The sequence below is a fragment of the Rhinatrema bivittatum genome, chromosome 19 (genome assembly GCF_901001135.1).
Source record: "Rhinatrema bivittatum chromosome 19, aRhiBiv1.1, whole genome shotgun sequence".
Taxonomy (NCBI): Eukaryota; Metazoa; Chordata; class Amphibia; order Gymnophiona; family Rhinatrematidae; genus Rhinatrema; species Rhinatrema bivittatum.
In genome coordinates this window covers 11,213,139-11,235,734 of record NC_042633.1, presented here as the reverse complement: position 1 = coordinate 11,235,734, position 22,596 = coordinate 11,213,139, and the positions used below count along the sequence as shown (strand labels likewise).

Genomic DNA, 22,596 nt, shown 5'->3' with positions numbered 1-22,596 from the left:
ACTTTTTACACTTTTTACACTTACCATAGCAGGCCCGAGCCTTGCTACTTTTTCGTTTGGTTTTTTTTTGCTTCGGGAGGAGGGGACCGGACGGGGCTGCAGGAGACCGGACGGGACCAGGGCGGGTAAGCAATGTTTTTACACTACACTACACTACACTAACTCCTACTAGGGGGAGGCGGTAAACTAGCAGGTTAAGGCCGCGGCAGAACAGCGGGTTACGGAGGAGATAATATCAGCGCCCATTACAGTATCGCAGGGGAATAGCTAATTCCTTCATTATACAGCTTTTTCGTTCATTTACATGCTGGGTGCGGAAAGGGTTTAGGAAAGGGTTTAGGAAGCGCTAAGGACGCGTGAAACTGGAGACTGTATCGCTGGATGGCCTTACTCGTCTGTATTGTGCGCTCCCAGCACGTTACAGACCGGGAATCTTTAACTCAACGTTACTGTATCGACCTGTGTATTGTGAGGGAAGACCTGCTAGGGTGGTCACCAAGGGTAGGCGGATTGGTGGTTCTACCCATTTGAGGTAGGAGCTGTGGCCGTGAGAGCTCCAGCTGGTGAGCTGCCATGAGGCCCAGTCAAATTGCAGAAAGTGGAGTTGGAGCCACAGGAGGCCTAACATGATAGGATGAACATCTCTATCAATAATGTGGAAAACTAGATTCTCCACATGCAGAAAGCCAATGCATATAGTCAAGGATGCTGTGGCAAGTGTGATCTGGCCGGATAACATGTCCCCTTGAATGGAGGAAATGATCAGCAAAGTTCTCCTGGGAACAGTAGGAAGCTGCAGATGATGAACAGGGCGTTCATAACAAAGTTCTCCCCAGAGCCGGAATCAACCAAGGACTGTTTGGTAGGGATGTGAATCGTTTTTTGACGATTTAAAATATCGTCCGATATATTTTAAATCGTCAAAAATCGTTAGAGCCGCGATACAATAACAATTCCCCCGATTTATCGTCAAAAAATCGTAAATCGGGGGAAGGGGGAGGGGAAGGGGGAGGGCGGGAAAACCGGCACACTAAAACAACCCTAAAACCCACCCCGACCCTTTAAAATAAATCCCCCACCCTCCCGAATCCCCCCAAAATGCCTTAAATTACCTGGGGTTCAGAGGGAGGGTCCCGGTGTGATCTTTTACTCTCTGGCCTCCGGTGCGTTGTAGAAATGGCGCCGGTGCTACCTTTGCCTTGTCATATGACAGGTCAAAGGTAGCGCCGGCGCCATTTTGTTTTTTGTCCCCCGATGTCAGGAGCGTAGGAGATCACTCCCGGACCCCCAGGGACTTTTGGCCAGCTTGGGGGGGCCTCCTGACCCCCACAAGACTTGCCAAAAGTCCAGCGGGGGTCCGGGAACGACTTCCTGCACGCGAATCGTGTTTCCGTACAAAATAGCGCCAGCCATACGGCGCCATTTTGTACGGATCTCCTACGCTGACGTCGGGGGACAAAAAAAAAATGGCGCCGGCGCTACCTTTGCCCTGTCATATGACAGGGCAAAGGTAGCGCCGGCGCCATTTCTACAACGTACCGGAGGCCCGAGAGTAAAAGATCACACCGGGACCCTTCCTCTGGACCCCAGGTAATTTAAGGCATTTTGGGGGGGTTCGGGAGGGTGGGGGATTTATTTTAAAGGGTCGGGGTGGGTTTTAGGTTTGTTTTAGTGTGCCCGAGAGTGGAAGATCACACCGGGACCCCCCCACTGGACCCCAGGTAATTTAAGGCATTTTGGGGGGTTCGGGAGGATGGGGGATTTATTTTTAAGGGTCGGGGTGGGTTTTAGGGATGTTTTAGTGTGCCGGTTTTCGATTTTCACGATTTACACGATATTTAAAAAACCCAAACTGCGACGATTCGATTCCCTCCCCCTCCCAGCCAAAATCGATCGTTAAGACGATCGATCACACGATTCACATCTCTACTGTTTGGTGTATTCTTCATCATTTACTGCAATTGTCACCCGGAATGTCAGTTGAGGTGCTGGGGTCATGAAGCCTAGGACCACCTCCCCTCATGGTCCTAGGCTGTGTAGTTTCCTGGCTTCACCCCACATTGCGTGAACTGGTGCCCATTCCTGGAGCATTAGAGACATATGCACAGCTGGCATTGAAAAAGCCTCTCCTCAGGGCCAAGGAAATCCTGACCGAGCTGCATAGGTTCCTTGGGGCACATTTGTACCAATGATGCTGTAGGTAGAGGAGAGAGGAGGCACTGAAAACATGGAGCTAGCACAATAGGTCTGCACAGAGTGTGGAGTTCCCTCTCCCGTTGTTGGAGTTGATGGTCGATCCTCCCAGCCAGGTCGATGAGATCATCCAGGAATTCCAGAAGGTATCGCATGGCCAGCTCATCCTTGATTCAGGAGGACAGACCTTCTGAGAAGATGCTGCAAAGATTCTCTTCTCCCCAGTTAAGCTCTGTGTCCAGGGTAAAAGATTCTATGGCATAGTCCATCAGGGTCCGGTTCCCCTGGCATAAGTGAAGGAGGTCCTAACTGACTCACCAGCCAGCTGGGTTCATCAAATACCAGATTGAAGGCTCTGACACTGTTGCAGTTCCTGGAGTAGAGGATCTGTGTACTTCCATAATGGAGATGCCTAGGCCAAGGCTTTACCATCCAGAAGGGAAAGCACAAAGGTTATTTTTATAGAATCACTGGGGAACAGTGCCGGATGAAGGGAGAAATGCATATAATATTGATTCAAGAACCCTCAACACTGTTTTGAGTCCTCAGCATACCTAGGTGGAGCCAGCAAATGCAGAGTAGGTTGAGACGGTGTGGCCGGAGGTAGTAGGACAGCTGTAGGCAGTACAGGAGCAGCCAAAGTTACCGCTGTATCCAGGCAGGCACCTAGTTGCTCTGTAGATGCTTCCAGGAGGTCTAAAACTACCGATGCTCTTGAATCCTCTTTGCTAGAACTGGGACTGCTTGAAAGCCTGAGCCATCCACCATGAACTCGGCAATCCTTTATGGCTGTGGGCACCTAGGCCAAGGTGGAGTTGGGGCAACCTACTGGGATGAGTCCTGCATGTTCCCACTGTTGGCTGGTGGACCTGGCTAAAGCAGAGGCCCAACATGAACTTCACCAATACCAGCCCTTGTTGCCCTTAGGTTGAGTCCTCGGGTGCTTGTGCCAGCTGGATTTAGGCACGAGCCTCTGCAGAAGTGAAGATCTGTGGATCTGATGATGTTGCACACCAGCTAGCAAAGAATAAGTGAAGTCAGGGTCCAGCAGCTGTCAGTGCTGTTGGCAGGCAATAAAGGTAAGGTTCAAGCTGTGTTTGGAGGCAGGCAGAATTCAGCAGGGTAAAGGCAGCCATCAGTGGCAGGTGGAGTTCATTCAGAAACGGGAACTGGCATTGGTCAGTTTCAGGCAGAGGTCAAACAGAAATCCAATTCGAAGTCAAGGCCAGAAATTCATCCAAGGGAAGGAACGATGGAGGACAAGGAAACACACAGGATGAGTAGAAGACTGATGAGTAGAAGATTGACCACTAAGAAGACGACAAGAACTCAAAACACAGACCAACTGCTGACACAGAACCAGGAACAAGACACAGGAACTCAGGAACACAAATCAGGAACACAGCATCAAGAAAAAGGAATCAGGAACAGGAACAAAGCAAAGACAATGCACTTCTCCGAAGGAGTCGACCTATTGCAGAGATGTTGAATTCAGGGAGAAGAGGCCTTAAGTACTGGGGAACTTTGATTTCATGAAAGGGCGCTGCAGGGAATTTATTGCCATGGGTTCTTTGAAAAGTGGCAAGTCATGCACGTGTGTGCCTATGGAATTCCCCTACAGAGGTTGATGTTGGTGGTGTTGGTGGCCTAGCCGCATTACAATGGAGGTCCGCTTCTTCACTGGGGAGGCTGGCCACAGTATCAGGAGGCAGTATGCACAAGCCTGGGCTGGAGGTAAGAGCGGTGGTCCATGGGCTTGTTCCGCGGACTACCGAATGCAACACTTTTAAACACCTCAGAGGCTGTTAGTCTGGACTGATCAGCCCCTTTAAGCTATGTCAGCCCCCAAAGTCTTGGGGATGCCTTTGTGTGAAATTTTAGGGCCAAATAAAGTAACAGTAAATTTTCTTGGCAGTATTTTAATTCCGGGAAAAATACCGCTGTATTTAAAAATGCCATGGCTTAGTAAATGACTTCCTTAGATGGTAAGCCCTCTGGTGCTAGGGAAAAATCTACAATTTCTAAATGTATTCCACTCTGAAGTATAATGCAAGGAGGAAAATAAATAAAATTAGTTCTGACTGTTGCAATATTTCTTCCCATAGAAGCCTTCCCAAGATACAGACTGGCAAACCCTGGATTTTGGGGTGGTGACTCTACTACTGAGCTAAAGGTCCCAGATAACTTCTAATTAATGAAAAATAAATCACAGTCAGATTCAAAGCAATCTGAAGCTGAATTTGATTGATTGAAAAGATCCAAGTCAAATATTAATACATCTGAAATTGGTCTTCAAGTTCCTCCCATCACTACTTCTGAGCATCTTGTCAATTACTTGGCTATGAAAACAGGGAGGGTCATCTAACCTGTGCATAGTCTTCACTCCACGTGATGGCACTGGTATTGATTTTGATATCCCACCCACCGGCGGCTCCAGAGTCATAGTGGCCAACCTTTACATAGGCAAAGGAGCCACTTGAAGTCAGTTGCCAGTTTAGAATGTCATAAGATGGTGGTGAGTTGCCCTTTTGGTCAAAGAAAATCTCCCGGCCCATGGTGTTCTGGAAACGCACCTTCCATACATAATGCAGGAGCTGTGCGGAGAAAGGAGACACGCTTGCATTAATTATATACAATGACAGCCTGATTTCATGGGTATAGAGCTGTACCTAAGCCTTACCAGCCATATCCAGAATTTGTAATGCATTTCTAGCTGAGAAACAGGCGGATTAACCAATTATAAATACCCTAATAATCACTGAAGTCTACACACCTAAAATATAGCTTAAAATATCACTTCAGCAACACTGACTACATTTATCACACTTCATTCTGAGCTAACCAGGTGGTTGATCCAGTCTGCTGGGCTCCTTGGTAGGCTAAATGAGCAGATGAAATATGGCAAGATTTATAAATTAAATATCTGTATCTATATCTCTTCATATCTATATATATCTATATCTATATCTATATATATATCTATATCTATATATATATATATATATATATATATATATATATATATATATATATATATAAAATATATATTTATTTATTTATTTATTCATTCGGGATGTGCAGCAGGGACGGATTCGTCCCATTCGGTATTCGTATTCGTTGGGACCCAAATCTGTTGCATCCATTCTCGGGAGACCCCGATCCATTCATTATTTACATATGTATTCGTTTCCCAAAAAAATCCCCATCCCAACCCTTTAAATTTAATTAACTACAACCCCCCATCCTCCTGACCCCCTCAAGACTTGCCAAAAGTCCCTGGTGGTCCAGCGGGGGTCCTGGAGCAATCTCCTGCACTCGGGCTGTCGGCTGCCAGTATTCAAAATGGCACTGATAGCCTTTGCTCTTACTATGTCACAGGGGCTACCGGTGCCATTGGTCGGCCAATGTCACATGGTAGGAGCAATGGACGGCCGGCACCATCTTGTGCTCCTACCATGTGACAGGGGCCGACCAATGGCACCGGTAGCCCCTGTGACATAGTAAGAACAAAGGCTATCGGCATCATTTTGAATACTGGCAGCCGATGGCCTGAGCGCAGGAGATCACTCTAGGACCCCTGCTGGACCACCAGGGACTTTTGGCAAGTCTTGGGGGGTCAGTAGGGTGGGGGTTTATTCGTTAGTGATTTGTTGTATTCATGGGGGGTTCGCCATACATTTTGTGACCCCCATGAATACAACAAATATGGCATATACGTTGCAGATTGCCAATACGTTAAAACGAATGCACACCCCTAATATTTATCTATCTATATCTATCTATCTATATGTATATATCTATATCTATCTATCTATGTATATATAGCCATAGGAGAAACCTCTCCTTCACGCTAGTGACTTCCGCACTGTCGTCCAAGCTACACTGGCATCCAAGATGGATTACTGTAACTCCCTCTTTCTTGGCCTACCCTACTCCTCCTTAAAGCCCCTCCAAATGCTACAGAACACTGTAGCCAGAACCCTCTCCAATGCTCATAAATACAACCATATTTCCCCTATACTGAAGGACCTACACTGGCTCCCTATTCCCTCCCGCATCCTCTTTAAATCCCTGACCATTATCCATAAAGCCTTATAGTCCCATCACTCCAACTGGCTGGTAGATCCCCTCCAATTTGCCTGCAAATCAACCGACAAGGACCACTAAAAAAGGGTCCCTCCATGTGCCAACCCTAAAGAAAGCACATCTCACAGCTACAAGGGATCAGGCGCTCTCCATTGCTGGACCTATGCACTGGAACTCACTCCCAATCCACCTCAGACTTGAACCTTGCATCACCAAATTCAGAGCCCAGCTCAAAACCTGGCTATTCAAACAAGCCTTTCCCCAACACCCTTGATGAATATTGAATTGTGATGGATCATGACCTGAATTTGACTATGACCTTGTTCTTATGACATTATAGTTCACTTGTTAATTGTTCCTATGCTTCTCTGCTCTCCTATTGGTTTTTTGTACCCCCTACCCTTCCCCTGTTACTTGTAATTTCCGTTGCTTTTGTTCCATGTAAACAGAGGTGATGTTTCAACTAACATCGGTATAGAAGACTCTTTAAATAAATAAATATATATATATATACACTGCAAAGGTTTTCATTTTTTTCACCTGTGCACTGCAAAGGTTTTCAATTTTTGTATCTACTACTGATCATTATGGTCCAGTCGCGTTTTTACTTTCATTGTTTGTATGGGCCCAGTATCTGTGTTTTTCTAAGAGAAATAAGAATAGGTCTTCACATATAATGTGGTAAAACCTGGACTTGATCAGCAGATATGGGACCGACCAGGCAGCCTACAATTAGAAACAATGACTTTAACCATCCAAGGAAAAGCACTCCTTGAAGAGGAGCAGTTGATTTAATTCCAAGGGAGCTGTGACTTGAGTTCTTGGCCAAATCTATGGTTCACAGGACAAAGTAGTTTCATCTTGTGAGGAGGGGGCAAGAGGATTGTTGGTATATAAGCCTGTAGGAGTCATAGAAGATGGATCCTATGACTAACTGAGGAGCTCCTGAAATGTTGGGGTTAGAGCCAAGTGGAGAAGGGACAGGAGGAGATTTGCAATAGTGTTTCTCATTGATTGCTCACTGTAATAGATTTTGTTTCCTTGAAACACTCCATACACCCCTAAAATTTCAGTAGGAATCTGTAAACAGCTTTGTAGATTACAAAGAAGCCATAGGAGAATCCTAAACACCTTTGTATAGAGTCCCAGTCATCTCATATGTCCTGGACAAACTGCAAGTTGTGATGCTCTTTGTCAGATTGTCTGGAAAAGGCTCTTGTATCTCTAAAGCTGATGTATGGTAACCTATTTGGATATACTTTATATTTACGTAAGAAAGTTTATCACAATATGCAAAGAAAGAGAAGCCTAGAATTTTCTTATTTATCAGTACATTACTACAACACAAAGAAAGAAAAGATTTAGGAAACATAATTGGGTGCATTTTCATGGAACTGGTCAGGATGTCTGCACAGAAATTGGGGTGGATTTGCTGACTCTGCATAAGTTGACTTTCATTTACCTGAAAGCATGCACTGATTTTTCATTTTCCTTCCCGTACATGGGACCCTGACTGGTTCTGTTTCTTCTTCCCTTGTGTAGGAGCCGATAGTTATTTTATAATTTCCATCTCCCACATGGGTCCTGGCTAATCAAGCTCCTTCTTCTTCCACCTAAAGGCTGATGCTCTTCCTTTTTGCGGCCATATGGCCTGAGTCTGACCATCCTCCTCTCCTCCCTGCCTGGCCCAGGTAACTTTCAATGCTGGGGCCTGATTCTGCAGCAGAAACCAGAGTTTTTGGATGTTGAACCAGAGATGCAGCAATTTCTTTTTAATTCTGGAGTCCCTGGGCCAAATCCAGAGAGTTCTCAAGCATGGACAGAACATCTGCCATATGCACCTACCTCTTAACTATTCTTATTTATTTATTTATTTTATTTAAATGATTTTATATACCGACAACCGTTTGCACATCGTGTCGGTTCACATGTAACTTACAACCAAAGTATATATAGGCATTGCCTTTGCAAAGAACAGTAAGCAAAAGAACTCGGTAACAGAACAATAACTAGATAAATTGAAGAAGGGGGGATTCAAAATAGGAGTGACGGGGGGGGGGAGGGTAAAACAATGACACATAGGGATGGGTTATGTACAGGGTTTAGAGAATCCTTCGTTATGTACACTGGTAATATACAAAGTTATATAACCCCGAATACGACACTCGTTCAAGATGAGGTTGTATATGAGGTTATATATCATAACATTCTTTATATACAAAGGTTAAGCAATGCATTTGTGGTTCCTTATTGGTTTTTGTTTTTTTTTTGATTAGGAGGGAGATGACGGGAGGGGAGGGCTAGAGGGGTGAGTGTTAGATGTAGGTCCTGAGAGGGGAGTGTTGGTAAGTGATGATGACAGGGTGTTGATATTTAATGCATATTCCCCACCTATTTATGGAGGCAGAATATTTATTTGATCCTTGCTGTACACCTGGATTGATTTACTGTACCTAATCTGTCTCAACCTATATGAGACTACTGTCAGATCTGACAACATTTATTTATATGCTGCCTATGTACAACCAGTTATGGTTTATTATTAGAAACCTTCCAGAAATGGGGGGGTGGGGGGAAGGGTAGCGGTGAAGGAGATAGTGAGTGAATGGTGGGCCCTTCCCCCAAAGATGACAGGTTTTAGAAGTGGTTTATAAGATGTTCCATGACTCATGAATGGAGTTATTAAGAGGATTTCTGAAGTGTTAAAACCTGAATCTGGTTCTGAGGAGATCAGAGATATTGCATGGAGATATTAGATCCTCTGGACAGAGTACAAGTGTCTCTCCCTGGTATGAGCTAATGAGTAAAGACTAGGGATGTGCATTCGTTTGCAACATATTGGCAATCCGCAATGTATCAGTTCTATTAGTGGGTTTGCGAAATGGATCGCCATCCCCCAATGAATACAAACATATCATTAGTTTCATTCTTTTGGCTCGCAGTGATTTCTTAGTGGCCATTTGAAATAGGAGATAGCAAAAACCAGCCCTTTCCTGTGAGTCATAAGTGACCTCACAGCCCTGTCATAGAGTGGGACAGACAGGTTGGCAAGGAGACCAGAATGCAACCTATCAGAGCTAAGCATTTTTTGTAATGTCGCCAATCGCCGCTCTTACTCAGTGCTCTGTGATGCTGTTCTTCCTGATGACGCAGCAATATTTATACGTGAAGCACACAACGTGCCACGCACTTTCTTGGCAGGGATGGTGGGGAGGTGGTTGAACTCAGAGCTAGTCTGAGTGTATCAAATCTGTATTCAATTGCTAGCTACTTTGATAGAAAAAGATATTTGTTCAATTTCGCTGCAGTGCCAGCTAGCCCTGCTTTTTTTAACTCTTTTTTTTTAATTGATCTGAGACAGTCTCTCTGTCAGTGCCACTAAGAGAAGCTGCTAGCACTAGCAGTGGCATTTTGCTTCTTATTTTACCCCCTGGATTAGGTTGCAAGCAGCATTTGGGTGTTGTGGGATGGACATATATTCAATTTCTAGCTAGTTTGATAGAATTGCCATTGAAAGAGATATTTCATCGATTTTGCTGCTATGCCAAGCCAGGCTTTTTTGTTAACTGGCATAACTGCAGTTTTTGTTTTATTGAACTCACTGTCTCTCTGTGCTCTTTTAATCCAAGAAGGCATTGCACTGGGCATCAATAACAGTGGGCACTGGGTAGTTTTGCAGACTCACGTATATTGGGACAGCGGTGGTCTCTGAAGGCAAATCCCCAGTGGGCATCTTTTATAGTTAGTTACAACTTTTTGCGGACATATGTTGTCTGCACATACATTACATTAGTGCACACATCAAGGCACTGTGCCTGTGGGCAGCCAGTTTTGCAGACTCACGCATATTGGGACAGTGGTGGTCTCGAGTGGCAAATCCCCAGTGGGCCTCTTTTGGAAATAATTCTTTTAATCGGAATCCCTAGTAGGCACTGACATTAAATCCATAATGTCAGGGAAAGCTAGATGTAGTCAAGTGATACGGACTGGGAAAGGAGACACCTCAAAAGGGAGTGACAGTCCCCCTTTAAAGTTAAAAAGGGACCTGTTCCAATCTAAAATCTCTGCAGTGGCAGGCAGTTCCATCCAGAAAAAAATGAAACCTAAAAATGGTGCATCGCCACCACCTGTTTCTGACCCTGTAGTTTTGGAGGTGAGGGAAGGGGAGGCTGAATCATGTAAGACAAAAGGATAAGACCCAAAAGCAGCAGTGTGACAGAATCGACTCAGCATTGAAAATGTAGCGCAGGCACTGTTTACTTCTGATTCCAATGAAGAATCATCTTATGTGGGATTCTCAATATCAAAAATGGAAGAATAGCTGACGAAGGTTTAGGAGGATTCGTTAGTCCTGTCTTAGCCTCCACTTCAGTGCTGCAGGGAAGAGATGAAACTGATGATGATGAGGAGGAAGAGTAGTCAGCGCAGGCACAGAGTGTGACTGATATCCCTGGCATTGCTTCTCAGGGTGCACCCACTAGAGATGAGCTTTGTTTTTTACTACCGGGTCGTTTTTTCAGTCGGACGCTTCAGGGCCAACCCATTCCGCAGAGCCCTTTCCTGCTCAAAGGAAAGGGAACTCTCCCCGGTGTAGCAGCCTATACCTTAGCATTGGTTGACCCATGTTGAACCGCTGTTCACATGGACCCTCCTGCACATTGCCACGCTTTGAAGGTTCGTGCTCCACTCTAGGGGCCAACCCATTCCTCGGAGCCCTTCCCTACTCAAAGGAAAGGGAACTCTCCTCGGGTGTAGCCAGCCTGTATGTATCCTCTGACCCATGTTGAACCACTGCTCACATGCACCCACCTCCACCTCAGCCTTGAAAATTTTCATTTGTATATCAGCTACATCCACCATATTTTAAAAGACCAGCGAGAGCTCACTAGAAGGCAATGGAAACACCCCACTCTAGGGGCAAACCCATTCTAGGGAGCCCTTTCCTGTGCAAAGGAAAGGGAACTCTCCCTGGGGCCAGCCTGTCTTGCCCCTATCAAAACCACAGGGATCTGAGTACCTCAGCTCTGCCAGCCTGTCTTGGCCCTATGAAAACCACAGGGACCAGACTACCTCTGCTCTGCCAGCGTGTCTTTCCCCTGTCAACTTTTTGCCACTCTGTTTTGCTGCCATACACCAGATGACTCACTCAACTCCTTGTGGTGTTCTTGCCACTATCATGGTTCCTCAGTGTGTTGGGGCTAGTCTTTCTGCTTACCATGTTCCCCCTTGATTGTGCTGTAGGATCTTGATGCCACTTATCTTGCCGCTTTGCCTGTCGTGCTGCCTTTGAGGGTTCATGCATTTGTTATCGGTGCTCTGTTTTGAAGCTGTGCTGTGTTTTTGACACTCTCCCTACTGCTTTTCACCTCTGTTAAAGCACTCTTGCCACTCCTGGTACACCTTTGCCCCTTTAAAGTGCCTTAGGCTATTCATGCCATGTTGGTGCCACTTTGCCACAGTCTAAGTACCTTGGAGCTCTTTTCTCGTTCTGATGATTGCTCCCCAGAAGTTTCATCAGAATTGATAAGAAAACTCCAATTCTGCAGCCAAAAATAGGCTGCAAATACTTCCCCCATTGACTTTAATGGGAAATTGGAAAATGAATAAAACTTATCAACAAATTGTTTTTTCCCCCTATGAAATGAATGCAATGGATTTGGGTCCTGGCGAAACGAATTCTGAAACGCAGCACATTTTTTCCTTCTGCACATCCCTAGTAAACACCTACTGGAAGTAGTGGAACCCCAAATACATCATCTATCATATTTTATCTCAGTGAGTTGTGTGGTGAAGGAGGAGAAGTTTCCTGTTCTTCAGTGGGGCCTAAAGGAAGGAAAAGGCCGTACTGAGGACCTGAGAGGGAAATCTCTTCATTTGGATTATACTCAAGTGACATGAGAAAGTGAGTAACTCTTTTATGTGCTTTTGGATTATCTTATAAACTATGGAATCTGCTTTGCCTGCACCCTGGATATTTTGTCTTTTTGCAATAATTTTTTCTTTGGAATGCCAAGATGTTTGGACTACATTTTTTAAATCCCTTGGGCCCCAAAGGTTATCCTGTTGCCCTAAGCATGAATCCATGCATTTTTCCACATGCTGAAGCAGCTGAGGGGAATACGGCCGGTTAAATATATATTTTTATCAAATTTTATGAATGCTGCATATTGCTCAGAGCACTACTTTGATATGGCAATATATAAAAACATTAAACTTTAATAATAACATTTGAATACTACTTAAGCATCCACATAACCTTTTAGCCACTTAAATAATCCCATATTTATTAATGTGCGCAAGGAGCTGGTATTTTTAGACCAGTTAAGTTTTTGTAGGCTGAAAAGTATATAGTACACATGCTACTGCAGTTAGATGCATTTTAAAAAATTTACTTCGCACTGTGTGTCATTGAAATTTAGTCAACTCTACAGGTCATGCATACTTATAATCACATATCTTAAACAAAAATTGGCCCATACCTGCCAAGGCTCAAAGTGTTCGATATCCCCACATGTCCCATTGAAGAAAGGTCCTTTTCCAGGTTCACAGGTATACATGGCATGTAGGGCATGGGCCACCATGTACACAGCATTATAATTGTTATAAACTGACCTTAGGTTAGTCGTATCCAAGAAACGGATATTAAGGGTCCCCAAGTTTTCCTGTCCTGTACAGAGTTTCCTTTCTATACTTAGTTCTTGAAGAGTGTCCTGGTCTGCATTGGCATCAGTCCACCTGCAGCCAAAGGCTTCTTCCCAAAATTGCCCAACAAAAATGTCTTCTGTTTCTTTGAAAGGATGAAGGTCATAGAGGTACTCTTTGAACCTTGGAATGTTGCCTGTAGGAACAGTGATTCCAATTGTTCCTTTCAGAAGTTTAAAGAAATTATTTTCATTAAAGATTGGAAATTCAGACCAGCCATCTGAAGCAATCCAGACTTTCCCAGTTATGTTGCTCTTTGCAATTGCCAGCATCACTGGATAGAGATTCTCTGCAGAGGAGAAGACCACAATGACCCTAGCTGTCATCTTCTTCACCACCTCCACAATGCGCTGTATCTTCTCTTGAGAGTAAAATAAGGGGATGATTTCATAAAAGGCTATGCAGACCCCAGCCTTGACCAGCTCTACTTTTAGCATCTGACTCCCAATCAGTCCATAGTCATTGTTCTCAGCAAGGATTCCAACCCATGTCCAACCAAAGAAGGTGATCAACTGGGTGATGCCCAGAGACTGTAAATCATCACTTGGAACAGTGCGGAGGAAAGAGGGAAATTGAATTTTATCACTAAGAGTGACTACAGTTGAGGCATAGCTGATCTAGAAGAATTTCACCAACAACATGAATTAGATTTTCTTACCCTTGATCAGCATTTATGAGAGTGATAATAATATTATTTCTTCCATTTTCTTATACGGTATGGGCCGGATTTTCAAAAGGTTACGGGAGTAAATGGCCTTACGTGCGCCGGGCCAATTTTCAAAAGGCCCGGCAACGCATGTAAAGACCCAGGACATGTGTAAGTCTCGGGGTTTTACTAAAGGGGCGGGAAGGGGGTGGTCTGGGGGTGGGGTGAGAGGCTCCAAGCACAGCGGCCATTTGCCACTGTGCATGGGATCGCACGCCGGCAGGGCTGAAGTAAGTTTAGTAATAAAAGAAAGAAAAAAGAAAAGATAGGGTTGGAAAGGGTGGGGGAGGTAGGGGAAGGGAAGGTGGGGGGGGGGGGGGAGGTAGGGAAGTTCCCTCCGAGGTTGCTCCGATTTTGGAGCGGCCTGGCAGGGAACGGGGGAAGGCTGCGCAGCTCAGCACGCGCAAGCTGCACAATTGTGCACCCCCTTGCGCGCACCGACCCTGGATTTTATAACTTGCATGCGCCTGCGTGCACAAGTTATAAAATCTGGTGTACATGTGCACGCGCCGGGTAGTGCATGCACATGTACGCCCACGCGCAACCTTTTAAAATCTACCCCTATGTCTGAAAGAGGAGTCAAAGAGATGTGTTGTTAGAAGTCTCATTGAGTCCTTGTTCAGACATTGTTTCAAGACTTTCCTTCTAAATGGCTATATCTTTTTCAGCTTTTAATGAGACTTTCTCTCAGACCTTACTTATAAATGACTTCAGTGTGAGTTGTTCCTCCTAATGAAGTTTCGGCGAAACAATGTCCCATGTCAGGGGACAAAGGTGCATTAAAATAAATAGTTGATTTTGATTCATTTACAGTCTTTACCAATTAAATTTTCAACACTATAACCATGTGCTTTCCTTTACTATATGAACCAGCAGACCATAAATCTATTTGCAACACACTCATTATTTTTAATAAGCAATGGCAACCATAATGATTTCACATACACCCACATCTTCAGTCCGGCTGTTGAAGGATAGGAAGCAATGCATTGACATTGTCTTTACCATGAGCCAGGGCAGCAGGATATTTCAGACTTTTTTATAACTAATCCATACCTGTGTCTGTTTATAGACTCCCAGTAGCTGAGCTACGGCTATGGACATCCAAGACTGGTTATCTCCAATCACTGCAGCTAATGGAGATGACCCCCTGCAAGCATAATTTGGAATGGGGTCTTTGTTTCCGGTGAGTTCCCACATTGTACCTTGCAGGGACCTGGATGGGGCATTGCAGGAATCGTATATCCAGAGCCCCAAGGTGATGTTGGGCAGTAGGTAGTTGTTTTTGTTAATTTCTTTCAAGGCAAATGCCATGACATTCACATGTTGGTAAAAAAATAATTGTAGTCTAAATAAATTACAGAAAATATACATAGAAGGTAAGCAAATGTACAGCAAGGAATGAATTTTCAAAGGAGTTACATGGGTAAAAGTAGCATTTATCTTAGCAATTTAGGCCTGGATTTTAAAAACCCTATGCAGACCGGGCCTATTTTAGAAATGCCCAGCCACACGCGTAAAGCCCCGGGCCGCGCGTATGTCCCAGGGCTTCGAAAAAGGGGTGAGGATGGGGTGGGACAGGGCAGGGCCAGAGGGTCCCAGCACAGTGGCCATTTGCCGCTGTGCCGGGGGATCACGTGCCTGCAGGCTGCCGGTGCGTGCAACCTGCGCCTGCCTGGAGGCAGGCGCATTAGGTAATATAGAGGTTGGGGGGTTCTAGGTGAGGGCTAGGGAGAGCGAAGGTTAGGGGAAGGGGAAGGGGGGTTAGGTTAGGGGGTTGGGAAGTTCCCTCTCAGGCTGCTCCAAGAGAATGGGGGAAGGCCGCGGGCGTCGGTGCGTGCAAGTTGCACAATGGTGCACCCCCTTGCACACGCTGACCCCCAATTTTATAACATGTGCGCACCTACACGCTCATGTTATAAAATCAGATGTCCATGTGTGTGTCCCGGGTACCGTGCGCACATCTTAAAATCTACCGCTTAGTTTGTTAACCCTCTTGAAAATTCAGCCCTATGGAGTGAATTTTCAAAGGAGTTACAAGTGTAAAACTAGCAAATTGCAACAGCCTTTTATGTGCAGAAATCCTTTTAAAATGGTCTCCAGAGGATATATTTTCAATACAGCATCCAGCCTGCAATGCACAAACCCAGCTGATTTACAAACACAAGATACTTACATACAATGAGTTTACAAATATGCTTATTCTGTGGATAAAATTATGAACATACACTTCAGAACATGCCTCCAAAACACATCCCTGAGTGCACTCACCTGGTTATTGTTGATTTAGGTTCCAAAGCCCCTATTTTGTATGTAGAAAAACTGACTATGTTAGAAAATAAGCACCATAAGGGCCATTCAATCTTACTTCTTGATGCAATGCCATCTCTGGCTTTCTCCTTATTTCTTTACAGTGATGGATCCTCTGGGCTTATCCAAGACTTTCATGAAATATTTCTGCCTCCACTACCTTTACTGGGACGGTAAGATTAGAGAGAGAGAGAAAGAGAGAGCGAGAGAGAGAAGGAGAGATAGATAATGGCTGCACCTACAGCTAGGAGTAGAATGGTTCTGGACTCTCTTGGTTCAACATAAGGAAGCTGCAACCGGGGAGCTCAGAACTTTACACAGGGAAGAACTAGGATTTGACAGTCATAAGAACATAAGAAATTGCCATGCTGGGTCAGACCAAGGGTCCATCAAGCCCAGCATCCTGTTTCCAAAAGTGGCCAGTCCAGGCCATAAGAACCTGGCAATTACCCAAACACTAAGAAGAACCCATGCTGCTGATTGAATTAATAGCAGTGGCTATTCCCTAAGTATAATTGATTAATAGCCATTAATGGACTTCTCCTCCAAGAACTTATCCAAACCTTTTTTGAACCCAGCTACACTAACTGCACTAACCATATCCTCTGGCAACAAATTCCAGAGCTTTATTGTGCGTTGAGTGAAAAAGAATTTTCTCCGATTAGTCTTAAATGTGCTACTTGCTAACTTCATGGAATGCCCCCTAGTCCTTCTATTATTCGAAAGTGTAAATAACCGAGTCACATCTACTCGTTCAAGACCTCTCATGATCTTAAAGACCTCTATCATCTCCCCCCTCATCAGGGGTATTCTGTTGGCTGAAACGAATGTGCTTAAACTGTAGTACAGATTATCTATTTGTTGGGAGCTGTCTCTAAACTTTATAAAAAAGTAATCTTATGCCTTTGGTGGGATTTGTTTGTTTTTTTCCCTTCCACACACCCCATACTCAACCCTTGATATACAGAGATTATTGTCAAATTAGGGATTGGGAAGATTTTTTGCAAATGGTGTCCTCAGACAAAATGAAAAATTAACATTGACTAAAATTTCAGATCCTGTGGGGCAATTATGGGTCATTGGCAGAGCAAACAAAAATGAACCAAATACATCTAACGAATTAAAAATTTTGTAACATATTTAAAGCAGAATTATGCAGACAACAGTCTATCAGCTGGATGGGGCTATCTTGTCTGCAAGAAGATCATCACCTTGATGTGGCAAGAATTTATACTTTAGCTAGGATCTGCTCTACAGGTGATGAGTTATCCTCTCACATTGAGGATATCCTTCTATGGATGATTGCATAGGTAGGAAGGATGAGGACTGCCATTATCATTGGTGAATCAATCATTAGGAATGTAGATAGATGGGTGGCTGGTAGACATGAGGATCACTTGGTAACTTTCCTGCCTGGTGTTAAGGTAGCAGACCTCGTGTGTCATCTAAAAATGATTTTATGGTGAGGAGCCAGCTGTCATAGTATATGTGGGTACCAAAGACATAGGAAAGTACAGAAGAGAGGTTCTGAAAGCCAAATTAATGTTTTAAGGTAGGAGATTAAAATCTAGAACTTCCAGGGAATTATTCTCAGAAATGTTCCAAATACCCACATGGACCACAGAGGCAGGCTAAGCTCCAAAGTCTCAAAGTTTGGATGAGACAAATGGTGAAAGAAACAGGGTTTTAGATTTATTAGAACCTGGGGATCATTTATTCCTGGATTTCTGAATCCTCTCTGGGGGTGGGGATATATCTTGGATGCTGACACTTTGGGAGGTATTTTTAATCAGTGACAATTCAACATTCAGGTCAGTCATATTCTTTTATTATTACAGACAGCTGAAGGCAAAAAGGAAAAATCTTATGCTTTGAGATAGTATGCTTTAGGACTAAAGCACTACAGTTGTTGCACTGAATAATAGTTATTCTGTTAATTTGTGTCTATGAGGACTAGAGATGTGAATCGTGTGATCAATCGTCTTAACGATTGATTTTGGCTGGGAGGGGGAGGGAATCGCAGTTTGGGTTTTTTAAATATCGTGTAAATCGTGTAAATCGTGTAAATCGAAAACCGGCCTTACGGCAACACGATTCGACTGCAGGAGGTCGTTCCGGACCCCCGCTGGACTTTTGGCAAGTCTTGTGGGGGTCAGGAGGCCCCCCCCAAGCTGGCCAAAAGTCCCTGGGGGTCCAGCGGGGGTCCGGAATGACCTCCTGCAGTCGAATCGTTTTTCTGTACGGAAAAACGATTCGCGGTAGGAGATCGTTCCGGACCCCCACTGGACTTTTGGCAAGTCTTGTGGGGGTCAGGAGGCCCCCCCAAGCTGGCCAAAAGTCCCTGGGGGTCCAGCGGGGGTCCGGGAGCGATCTCCTATGCTCCTGACGTCGGGGGACAAAAAAACAAAATGGCACCGGCGCTACCTTTGACCTGTCATATGACAGGTCAAAGGTAGCGCCGGTGCCATTTCTACAACGCACGGAGGTCCGAGAGTAAAAGATCACACCAGGACCCTTCCTCTGGACCCCAGGTAATTTAAGGCATTTTGGGGGGGTTCGGGAGGGTGGGGGATTTATTTTAAAGGGTCGGGGTGGGTTTTAGGGTTGTTTTAGTGTGCTGGTTTTCCCGCCCTCCCCCTTCCCCTCCCCCTTCCCCCGATTTACGATTTTTTGACGATAAATCGGGGGAATTGTTATTGTGTCGCGGCTCTAATGATTTTTGACGATTTAAAATATATCGGACGATATTTTAAATAGTCAAAAAATGATTCACATCCCTAATGTGGACCATTTGTATTACAAGTTGTTAGATTTGTATTTAATTTACATAAGAACATAAGACTTGCCATACTGTGTGAGACCAAAGGTCCATCAAGACCAGTATTAGTTTAGTTTAGTTTATTAACTTGATTAATCACTACTTCTTACTGCGGTAAATCAAAGCAATTTAAAATAATGCATAAAATATGGCAATAATAAAATAAAATAACATAAAAATTGAATATAATATAAAGTAAAATAAACATAAATCAAATACTTTAAATATAACAAAATTATTATGATTAACAAGAAATTAGGCAATGAAATATCCGGTTTCCAACAGTGGCCAATCCACATCACAATATCTGGCAGGATTTCAAAGGGTGGATAGACTCCAAGCTACTTATCAAAGAGATAAACTGTAGATTTCTACAAATCCACATTAATAATGATTAATAAGTTGCCATACTGAAAGGTGAAAATGATCAATGGGTCGAGACAGATGAAGAAATGGCAGAAATATTAAACAAATTCTTCAGTTCAGTGTTCACTAAAGAAGACCCCGGAGAAGGACCAACGCTAGTTAATAAGAAAATGGAAGGGAGTGGAATGGATGAAACTCTGTTTATGGAAGAGAATGTATGGGAAGAGCTAGGAAAACTGAAAGTGGACAAAGCCATGGGGCCTGGTGAAGTTCATCCCAGGATACTGAAAGAGCTCAGAGATGTGCTGGCAGCTCCGCTGAGTGACCTGTTCAATAGATCCCTGGAAACGGGAGTGGTGCTGAGTGATTGGAGAAGAGCGGTGATGGTCCCTCTTCAGAAGAGTGGGAGCAGAGAGGAGGCTGGAAACTACAGGCCGGTTAGCCTCACCTCGGTGGTGGGAAAAGTATTGGAGTCGCTGCTGAAGGAAAGAATAGTGAACTATCTACAAGCAGCAGAATTGCTGGACCAGAGGCAGCATAGTTTCACCATGGGAAGGTCCTGTCAGACGAATCTGATAGACTTTTTTGATTGGGTGACTAAGGAATTGGATTGTGGAAGAGCACTAGATATCATCTACTTGGATTTCAGCAAAGCTTTTGATACGTTCCTGCACAGGAGGCTAGTGAATAAAATGAGAAGCTTGGGAGTGAGTGCCAAGGTGGTGGCCTGGATAACAAACTGGCTGAAGGACAGAAGACAATGTGTGATGGTAAATGGAACTTACTTGGAAGAGAGAGTGGTGATGAGCTGAGTGCCGCAAGGATCGGTGTTGGGACCGGTCCTGTGCGACATCGCGGACGGGATAGAAGGTAAGGTTTGTCTATTTGCGGATGATACTAAGATCTGCAACAGAGTGGACACGCCGGAAGGAGTGGAGAGAATGAGATGGGATTTAAGGAAGCTGGAAGACTGGTCAAAGATATGGCAGCTGAGATTCAATGCCAAGAAGTACAGAGTCATGCATATGGGGTGTGGAAATCCAAAAGAACTGTATTTGTTATGGGGTGAAGGGCTGATGTGCACAGAGCAGGAGAGAGACCTTGGGGTGATAGTGTTTAACGATCTGAAGTCAGTGAAACAATGTGACAAGGCGATAGCTAAAGCCAAAGAATGCTGGACTGCATAGAGAGAGGAATATTGAGTAAGAAAAGGGAAGTGATTATCCTCTTGTACAGGTCCTTGGTGAGGCCTCATCTGGAGTACTGTGCTCAGTTCTGGAGACCGTATCTCTGAAGGGACAGAGACAGGATGGAGGAGGTCCAGAGAAGGGCGACCAAAAAGGTGTATGGCCTTCATCGAATGCCTTATGAGGAAAGATTGAAGAATCTAAATATGTATATCCTGGAGGAAAGATGGAGCAGAGGTGATATGATACAGACTTTCAGATACTTGAAAGGTTTTGATGATCCAAAGTCAACAACAAACCTTTTCTGTTGCAAAAAAATCAGCAGAACCAGAGGTCATGATTTAAAACTCCAGGGAGGAAGACTCAGAACCAATGTCAGGAAGTATTTCTTCATGGAGAGGGTGGGGGATGCCTGGAATGCCCTTCCGGAGGAAGTGGTGAAGACTAAAACTTTGAAGAATTTCAAAGGGGAGTGGGATAAACACTGGTGGATCCATAAAGTCTTGAGGATGTGAATGAAGAGAAGAGGCATGGGGGTGGCTTGCGGGAATGACAGCTACTACCTGGTGATTAATACCCTTATTCAATAAACATACATACGGTTAATGTGACTCCAACATTGCTCTATGCTTCAACGGCAAGAGGAAATGTGGGACAAAGGATTTGCATTCACAAATATAGCGTGGGAGTAGCTTGCTTGTTGCAGCGGTTACTACCCCAAACCAATTAAACCTGATACTTCACTTTCAATACATATACAGCGCAGCTCACTGCTTCAATGGCAGGGGGAATGAAGAAAAGAGGATTTATATTAAGACAACAAACAAAGATTAAACAAAGATTAAATTGCTCAGGCTGGGTAAACAAATAAGTGTGGGAGTAGCTTGCTTATTGTGGCGGTTACTACCCCTAACCAATTAGGCTTGATACTTCACTTTTATGCAGCTCCAGCATGGCTCTCTACATCAATGGCAGGGGTGGAAGGAAATTAGAACCAACAAGTTACCAATAAGGGCCCTGACCTCAGCGGTCAGAGTAACAGATAAGTATGAGAAAATAAGTGTGAAAGCTTGCTGGGAAGACTGGATGGGCTGTTTGGTCTTCTTCTGCCATCATTTCTATGTTTCTATCATTTCTATGAGTCAGAATGAGGGTCCATCAAGCCCAGCATCCCGTTTCCAACACTGGAAAATCCAGGCTACGGACCTGGCAAGTACTCATACTTTAAGTATATCCCATGCTATTAATAACAGTAAAAAGCAGTGTCTATTCCTTGACTAACAGCAGTCTGTGGACTTCTCCTCCAGGAACTTGTCCAAAGTTATTTTAAACCCAGCTAACTGCCTTATCCACATTCTTTGGCAACAAATTCTAGAGCATAATTGTGTGTTGAGTGAAAAAGAATGTTCTCTGATTTGTTTTAAATGTGCTATTTACTAAATTCATGGAGTGCCCCCTAGTCCTTCTGTAATCTGAAAGAGTAAATAACCAATTCACATTTACCCATTCTAGACCTCTCATGATTTTGTAGACCTCTATCATATCCCCCCTCAGACTTTTCTTCTCCAAGCTGAACAGCCCTAAGCTAAGCACATTAGATTTTCCTCATAGGGGAGTCATTCCATCCCCATTATCATTTTGGTTACCTTTCTCTGTTCCTTATACAGTGCATCTATATTGTTTGGAGATGTGGTTACCAGAACTTAACAAAACACTCAAGCTACAGTCTCATCATAGAGCAATACAGAGGCATTGTGACATTCTCAGGTTTATTTGCTATTCCCTTTCTAATAATACCTATCATTTGGTTTGCTTTTTTGACCACCATAGCTCACTGTGTAGAAGATTTCACTATATCACCTAGATCTTTTTCCTGGGTGGTAGCTCCTAGTATGGAACTATGGCATGGATTATTTTTTCCTATATGCAACACCTTGCACTTGTCCACATTAAATTTCATCTGCAATTTGGATGCTTATTATTCCAGTCTTGCAAGGTCCTCTTGCAATTTATCACTATCCGCTTGTGATTTAACAACTCTGAATAATTTTGTATCATCTGCAAATCTGATTACCTCACTCATTGTATTGCTTTCCAGATCATTTATATATATATTGAAAAGCACCGGTCCAAGTGCATATCCCTAAGGCACTCCACTGAGAAAATTGACCATTTAATCATACTCTCTGTCTCCTGTCTTTTAACCAGTTTGTAATCTATGAAAGGAC

The 22,596-nt window shown here is 44.0% G+C and overlaps 1 protein-coding gene across 1 annotated transcript in view; it reads right to left on the bottom strand.

Moving 5' to 3' along the window:
* LOC115081143 (extracellular calcium-sensing receptor-like) overlaps window positions 1-15,001 on the bottom strand; it is a 33,925-nt gene extending 18,924 nt beyond the window's left edge. The window contains exons 1-3 of the mRNA XM_029585650.1: window positions 14,744-15,001; window positions 12,759-13,598; window positions 4,560-4,787 (exon numbers count right to left, since the gene is read on the bottom strand). Coding sequence (XP_029441510.1) covers window positions 4,560-4,787; window positions 12,759-13,598; window positions 14,744-15,001 — 1,326 coding nt within the window. The remainder of the gene's footprint in view (window positions 1-4,559; window positions 4,788-12,758; window positions 13,599-14,743) is intronic.
* Window positions 15,002-22,596: the final 7,595 nt, after the last annotated feature.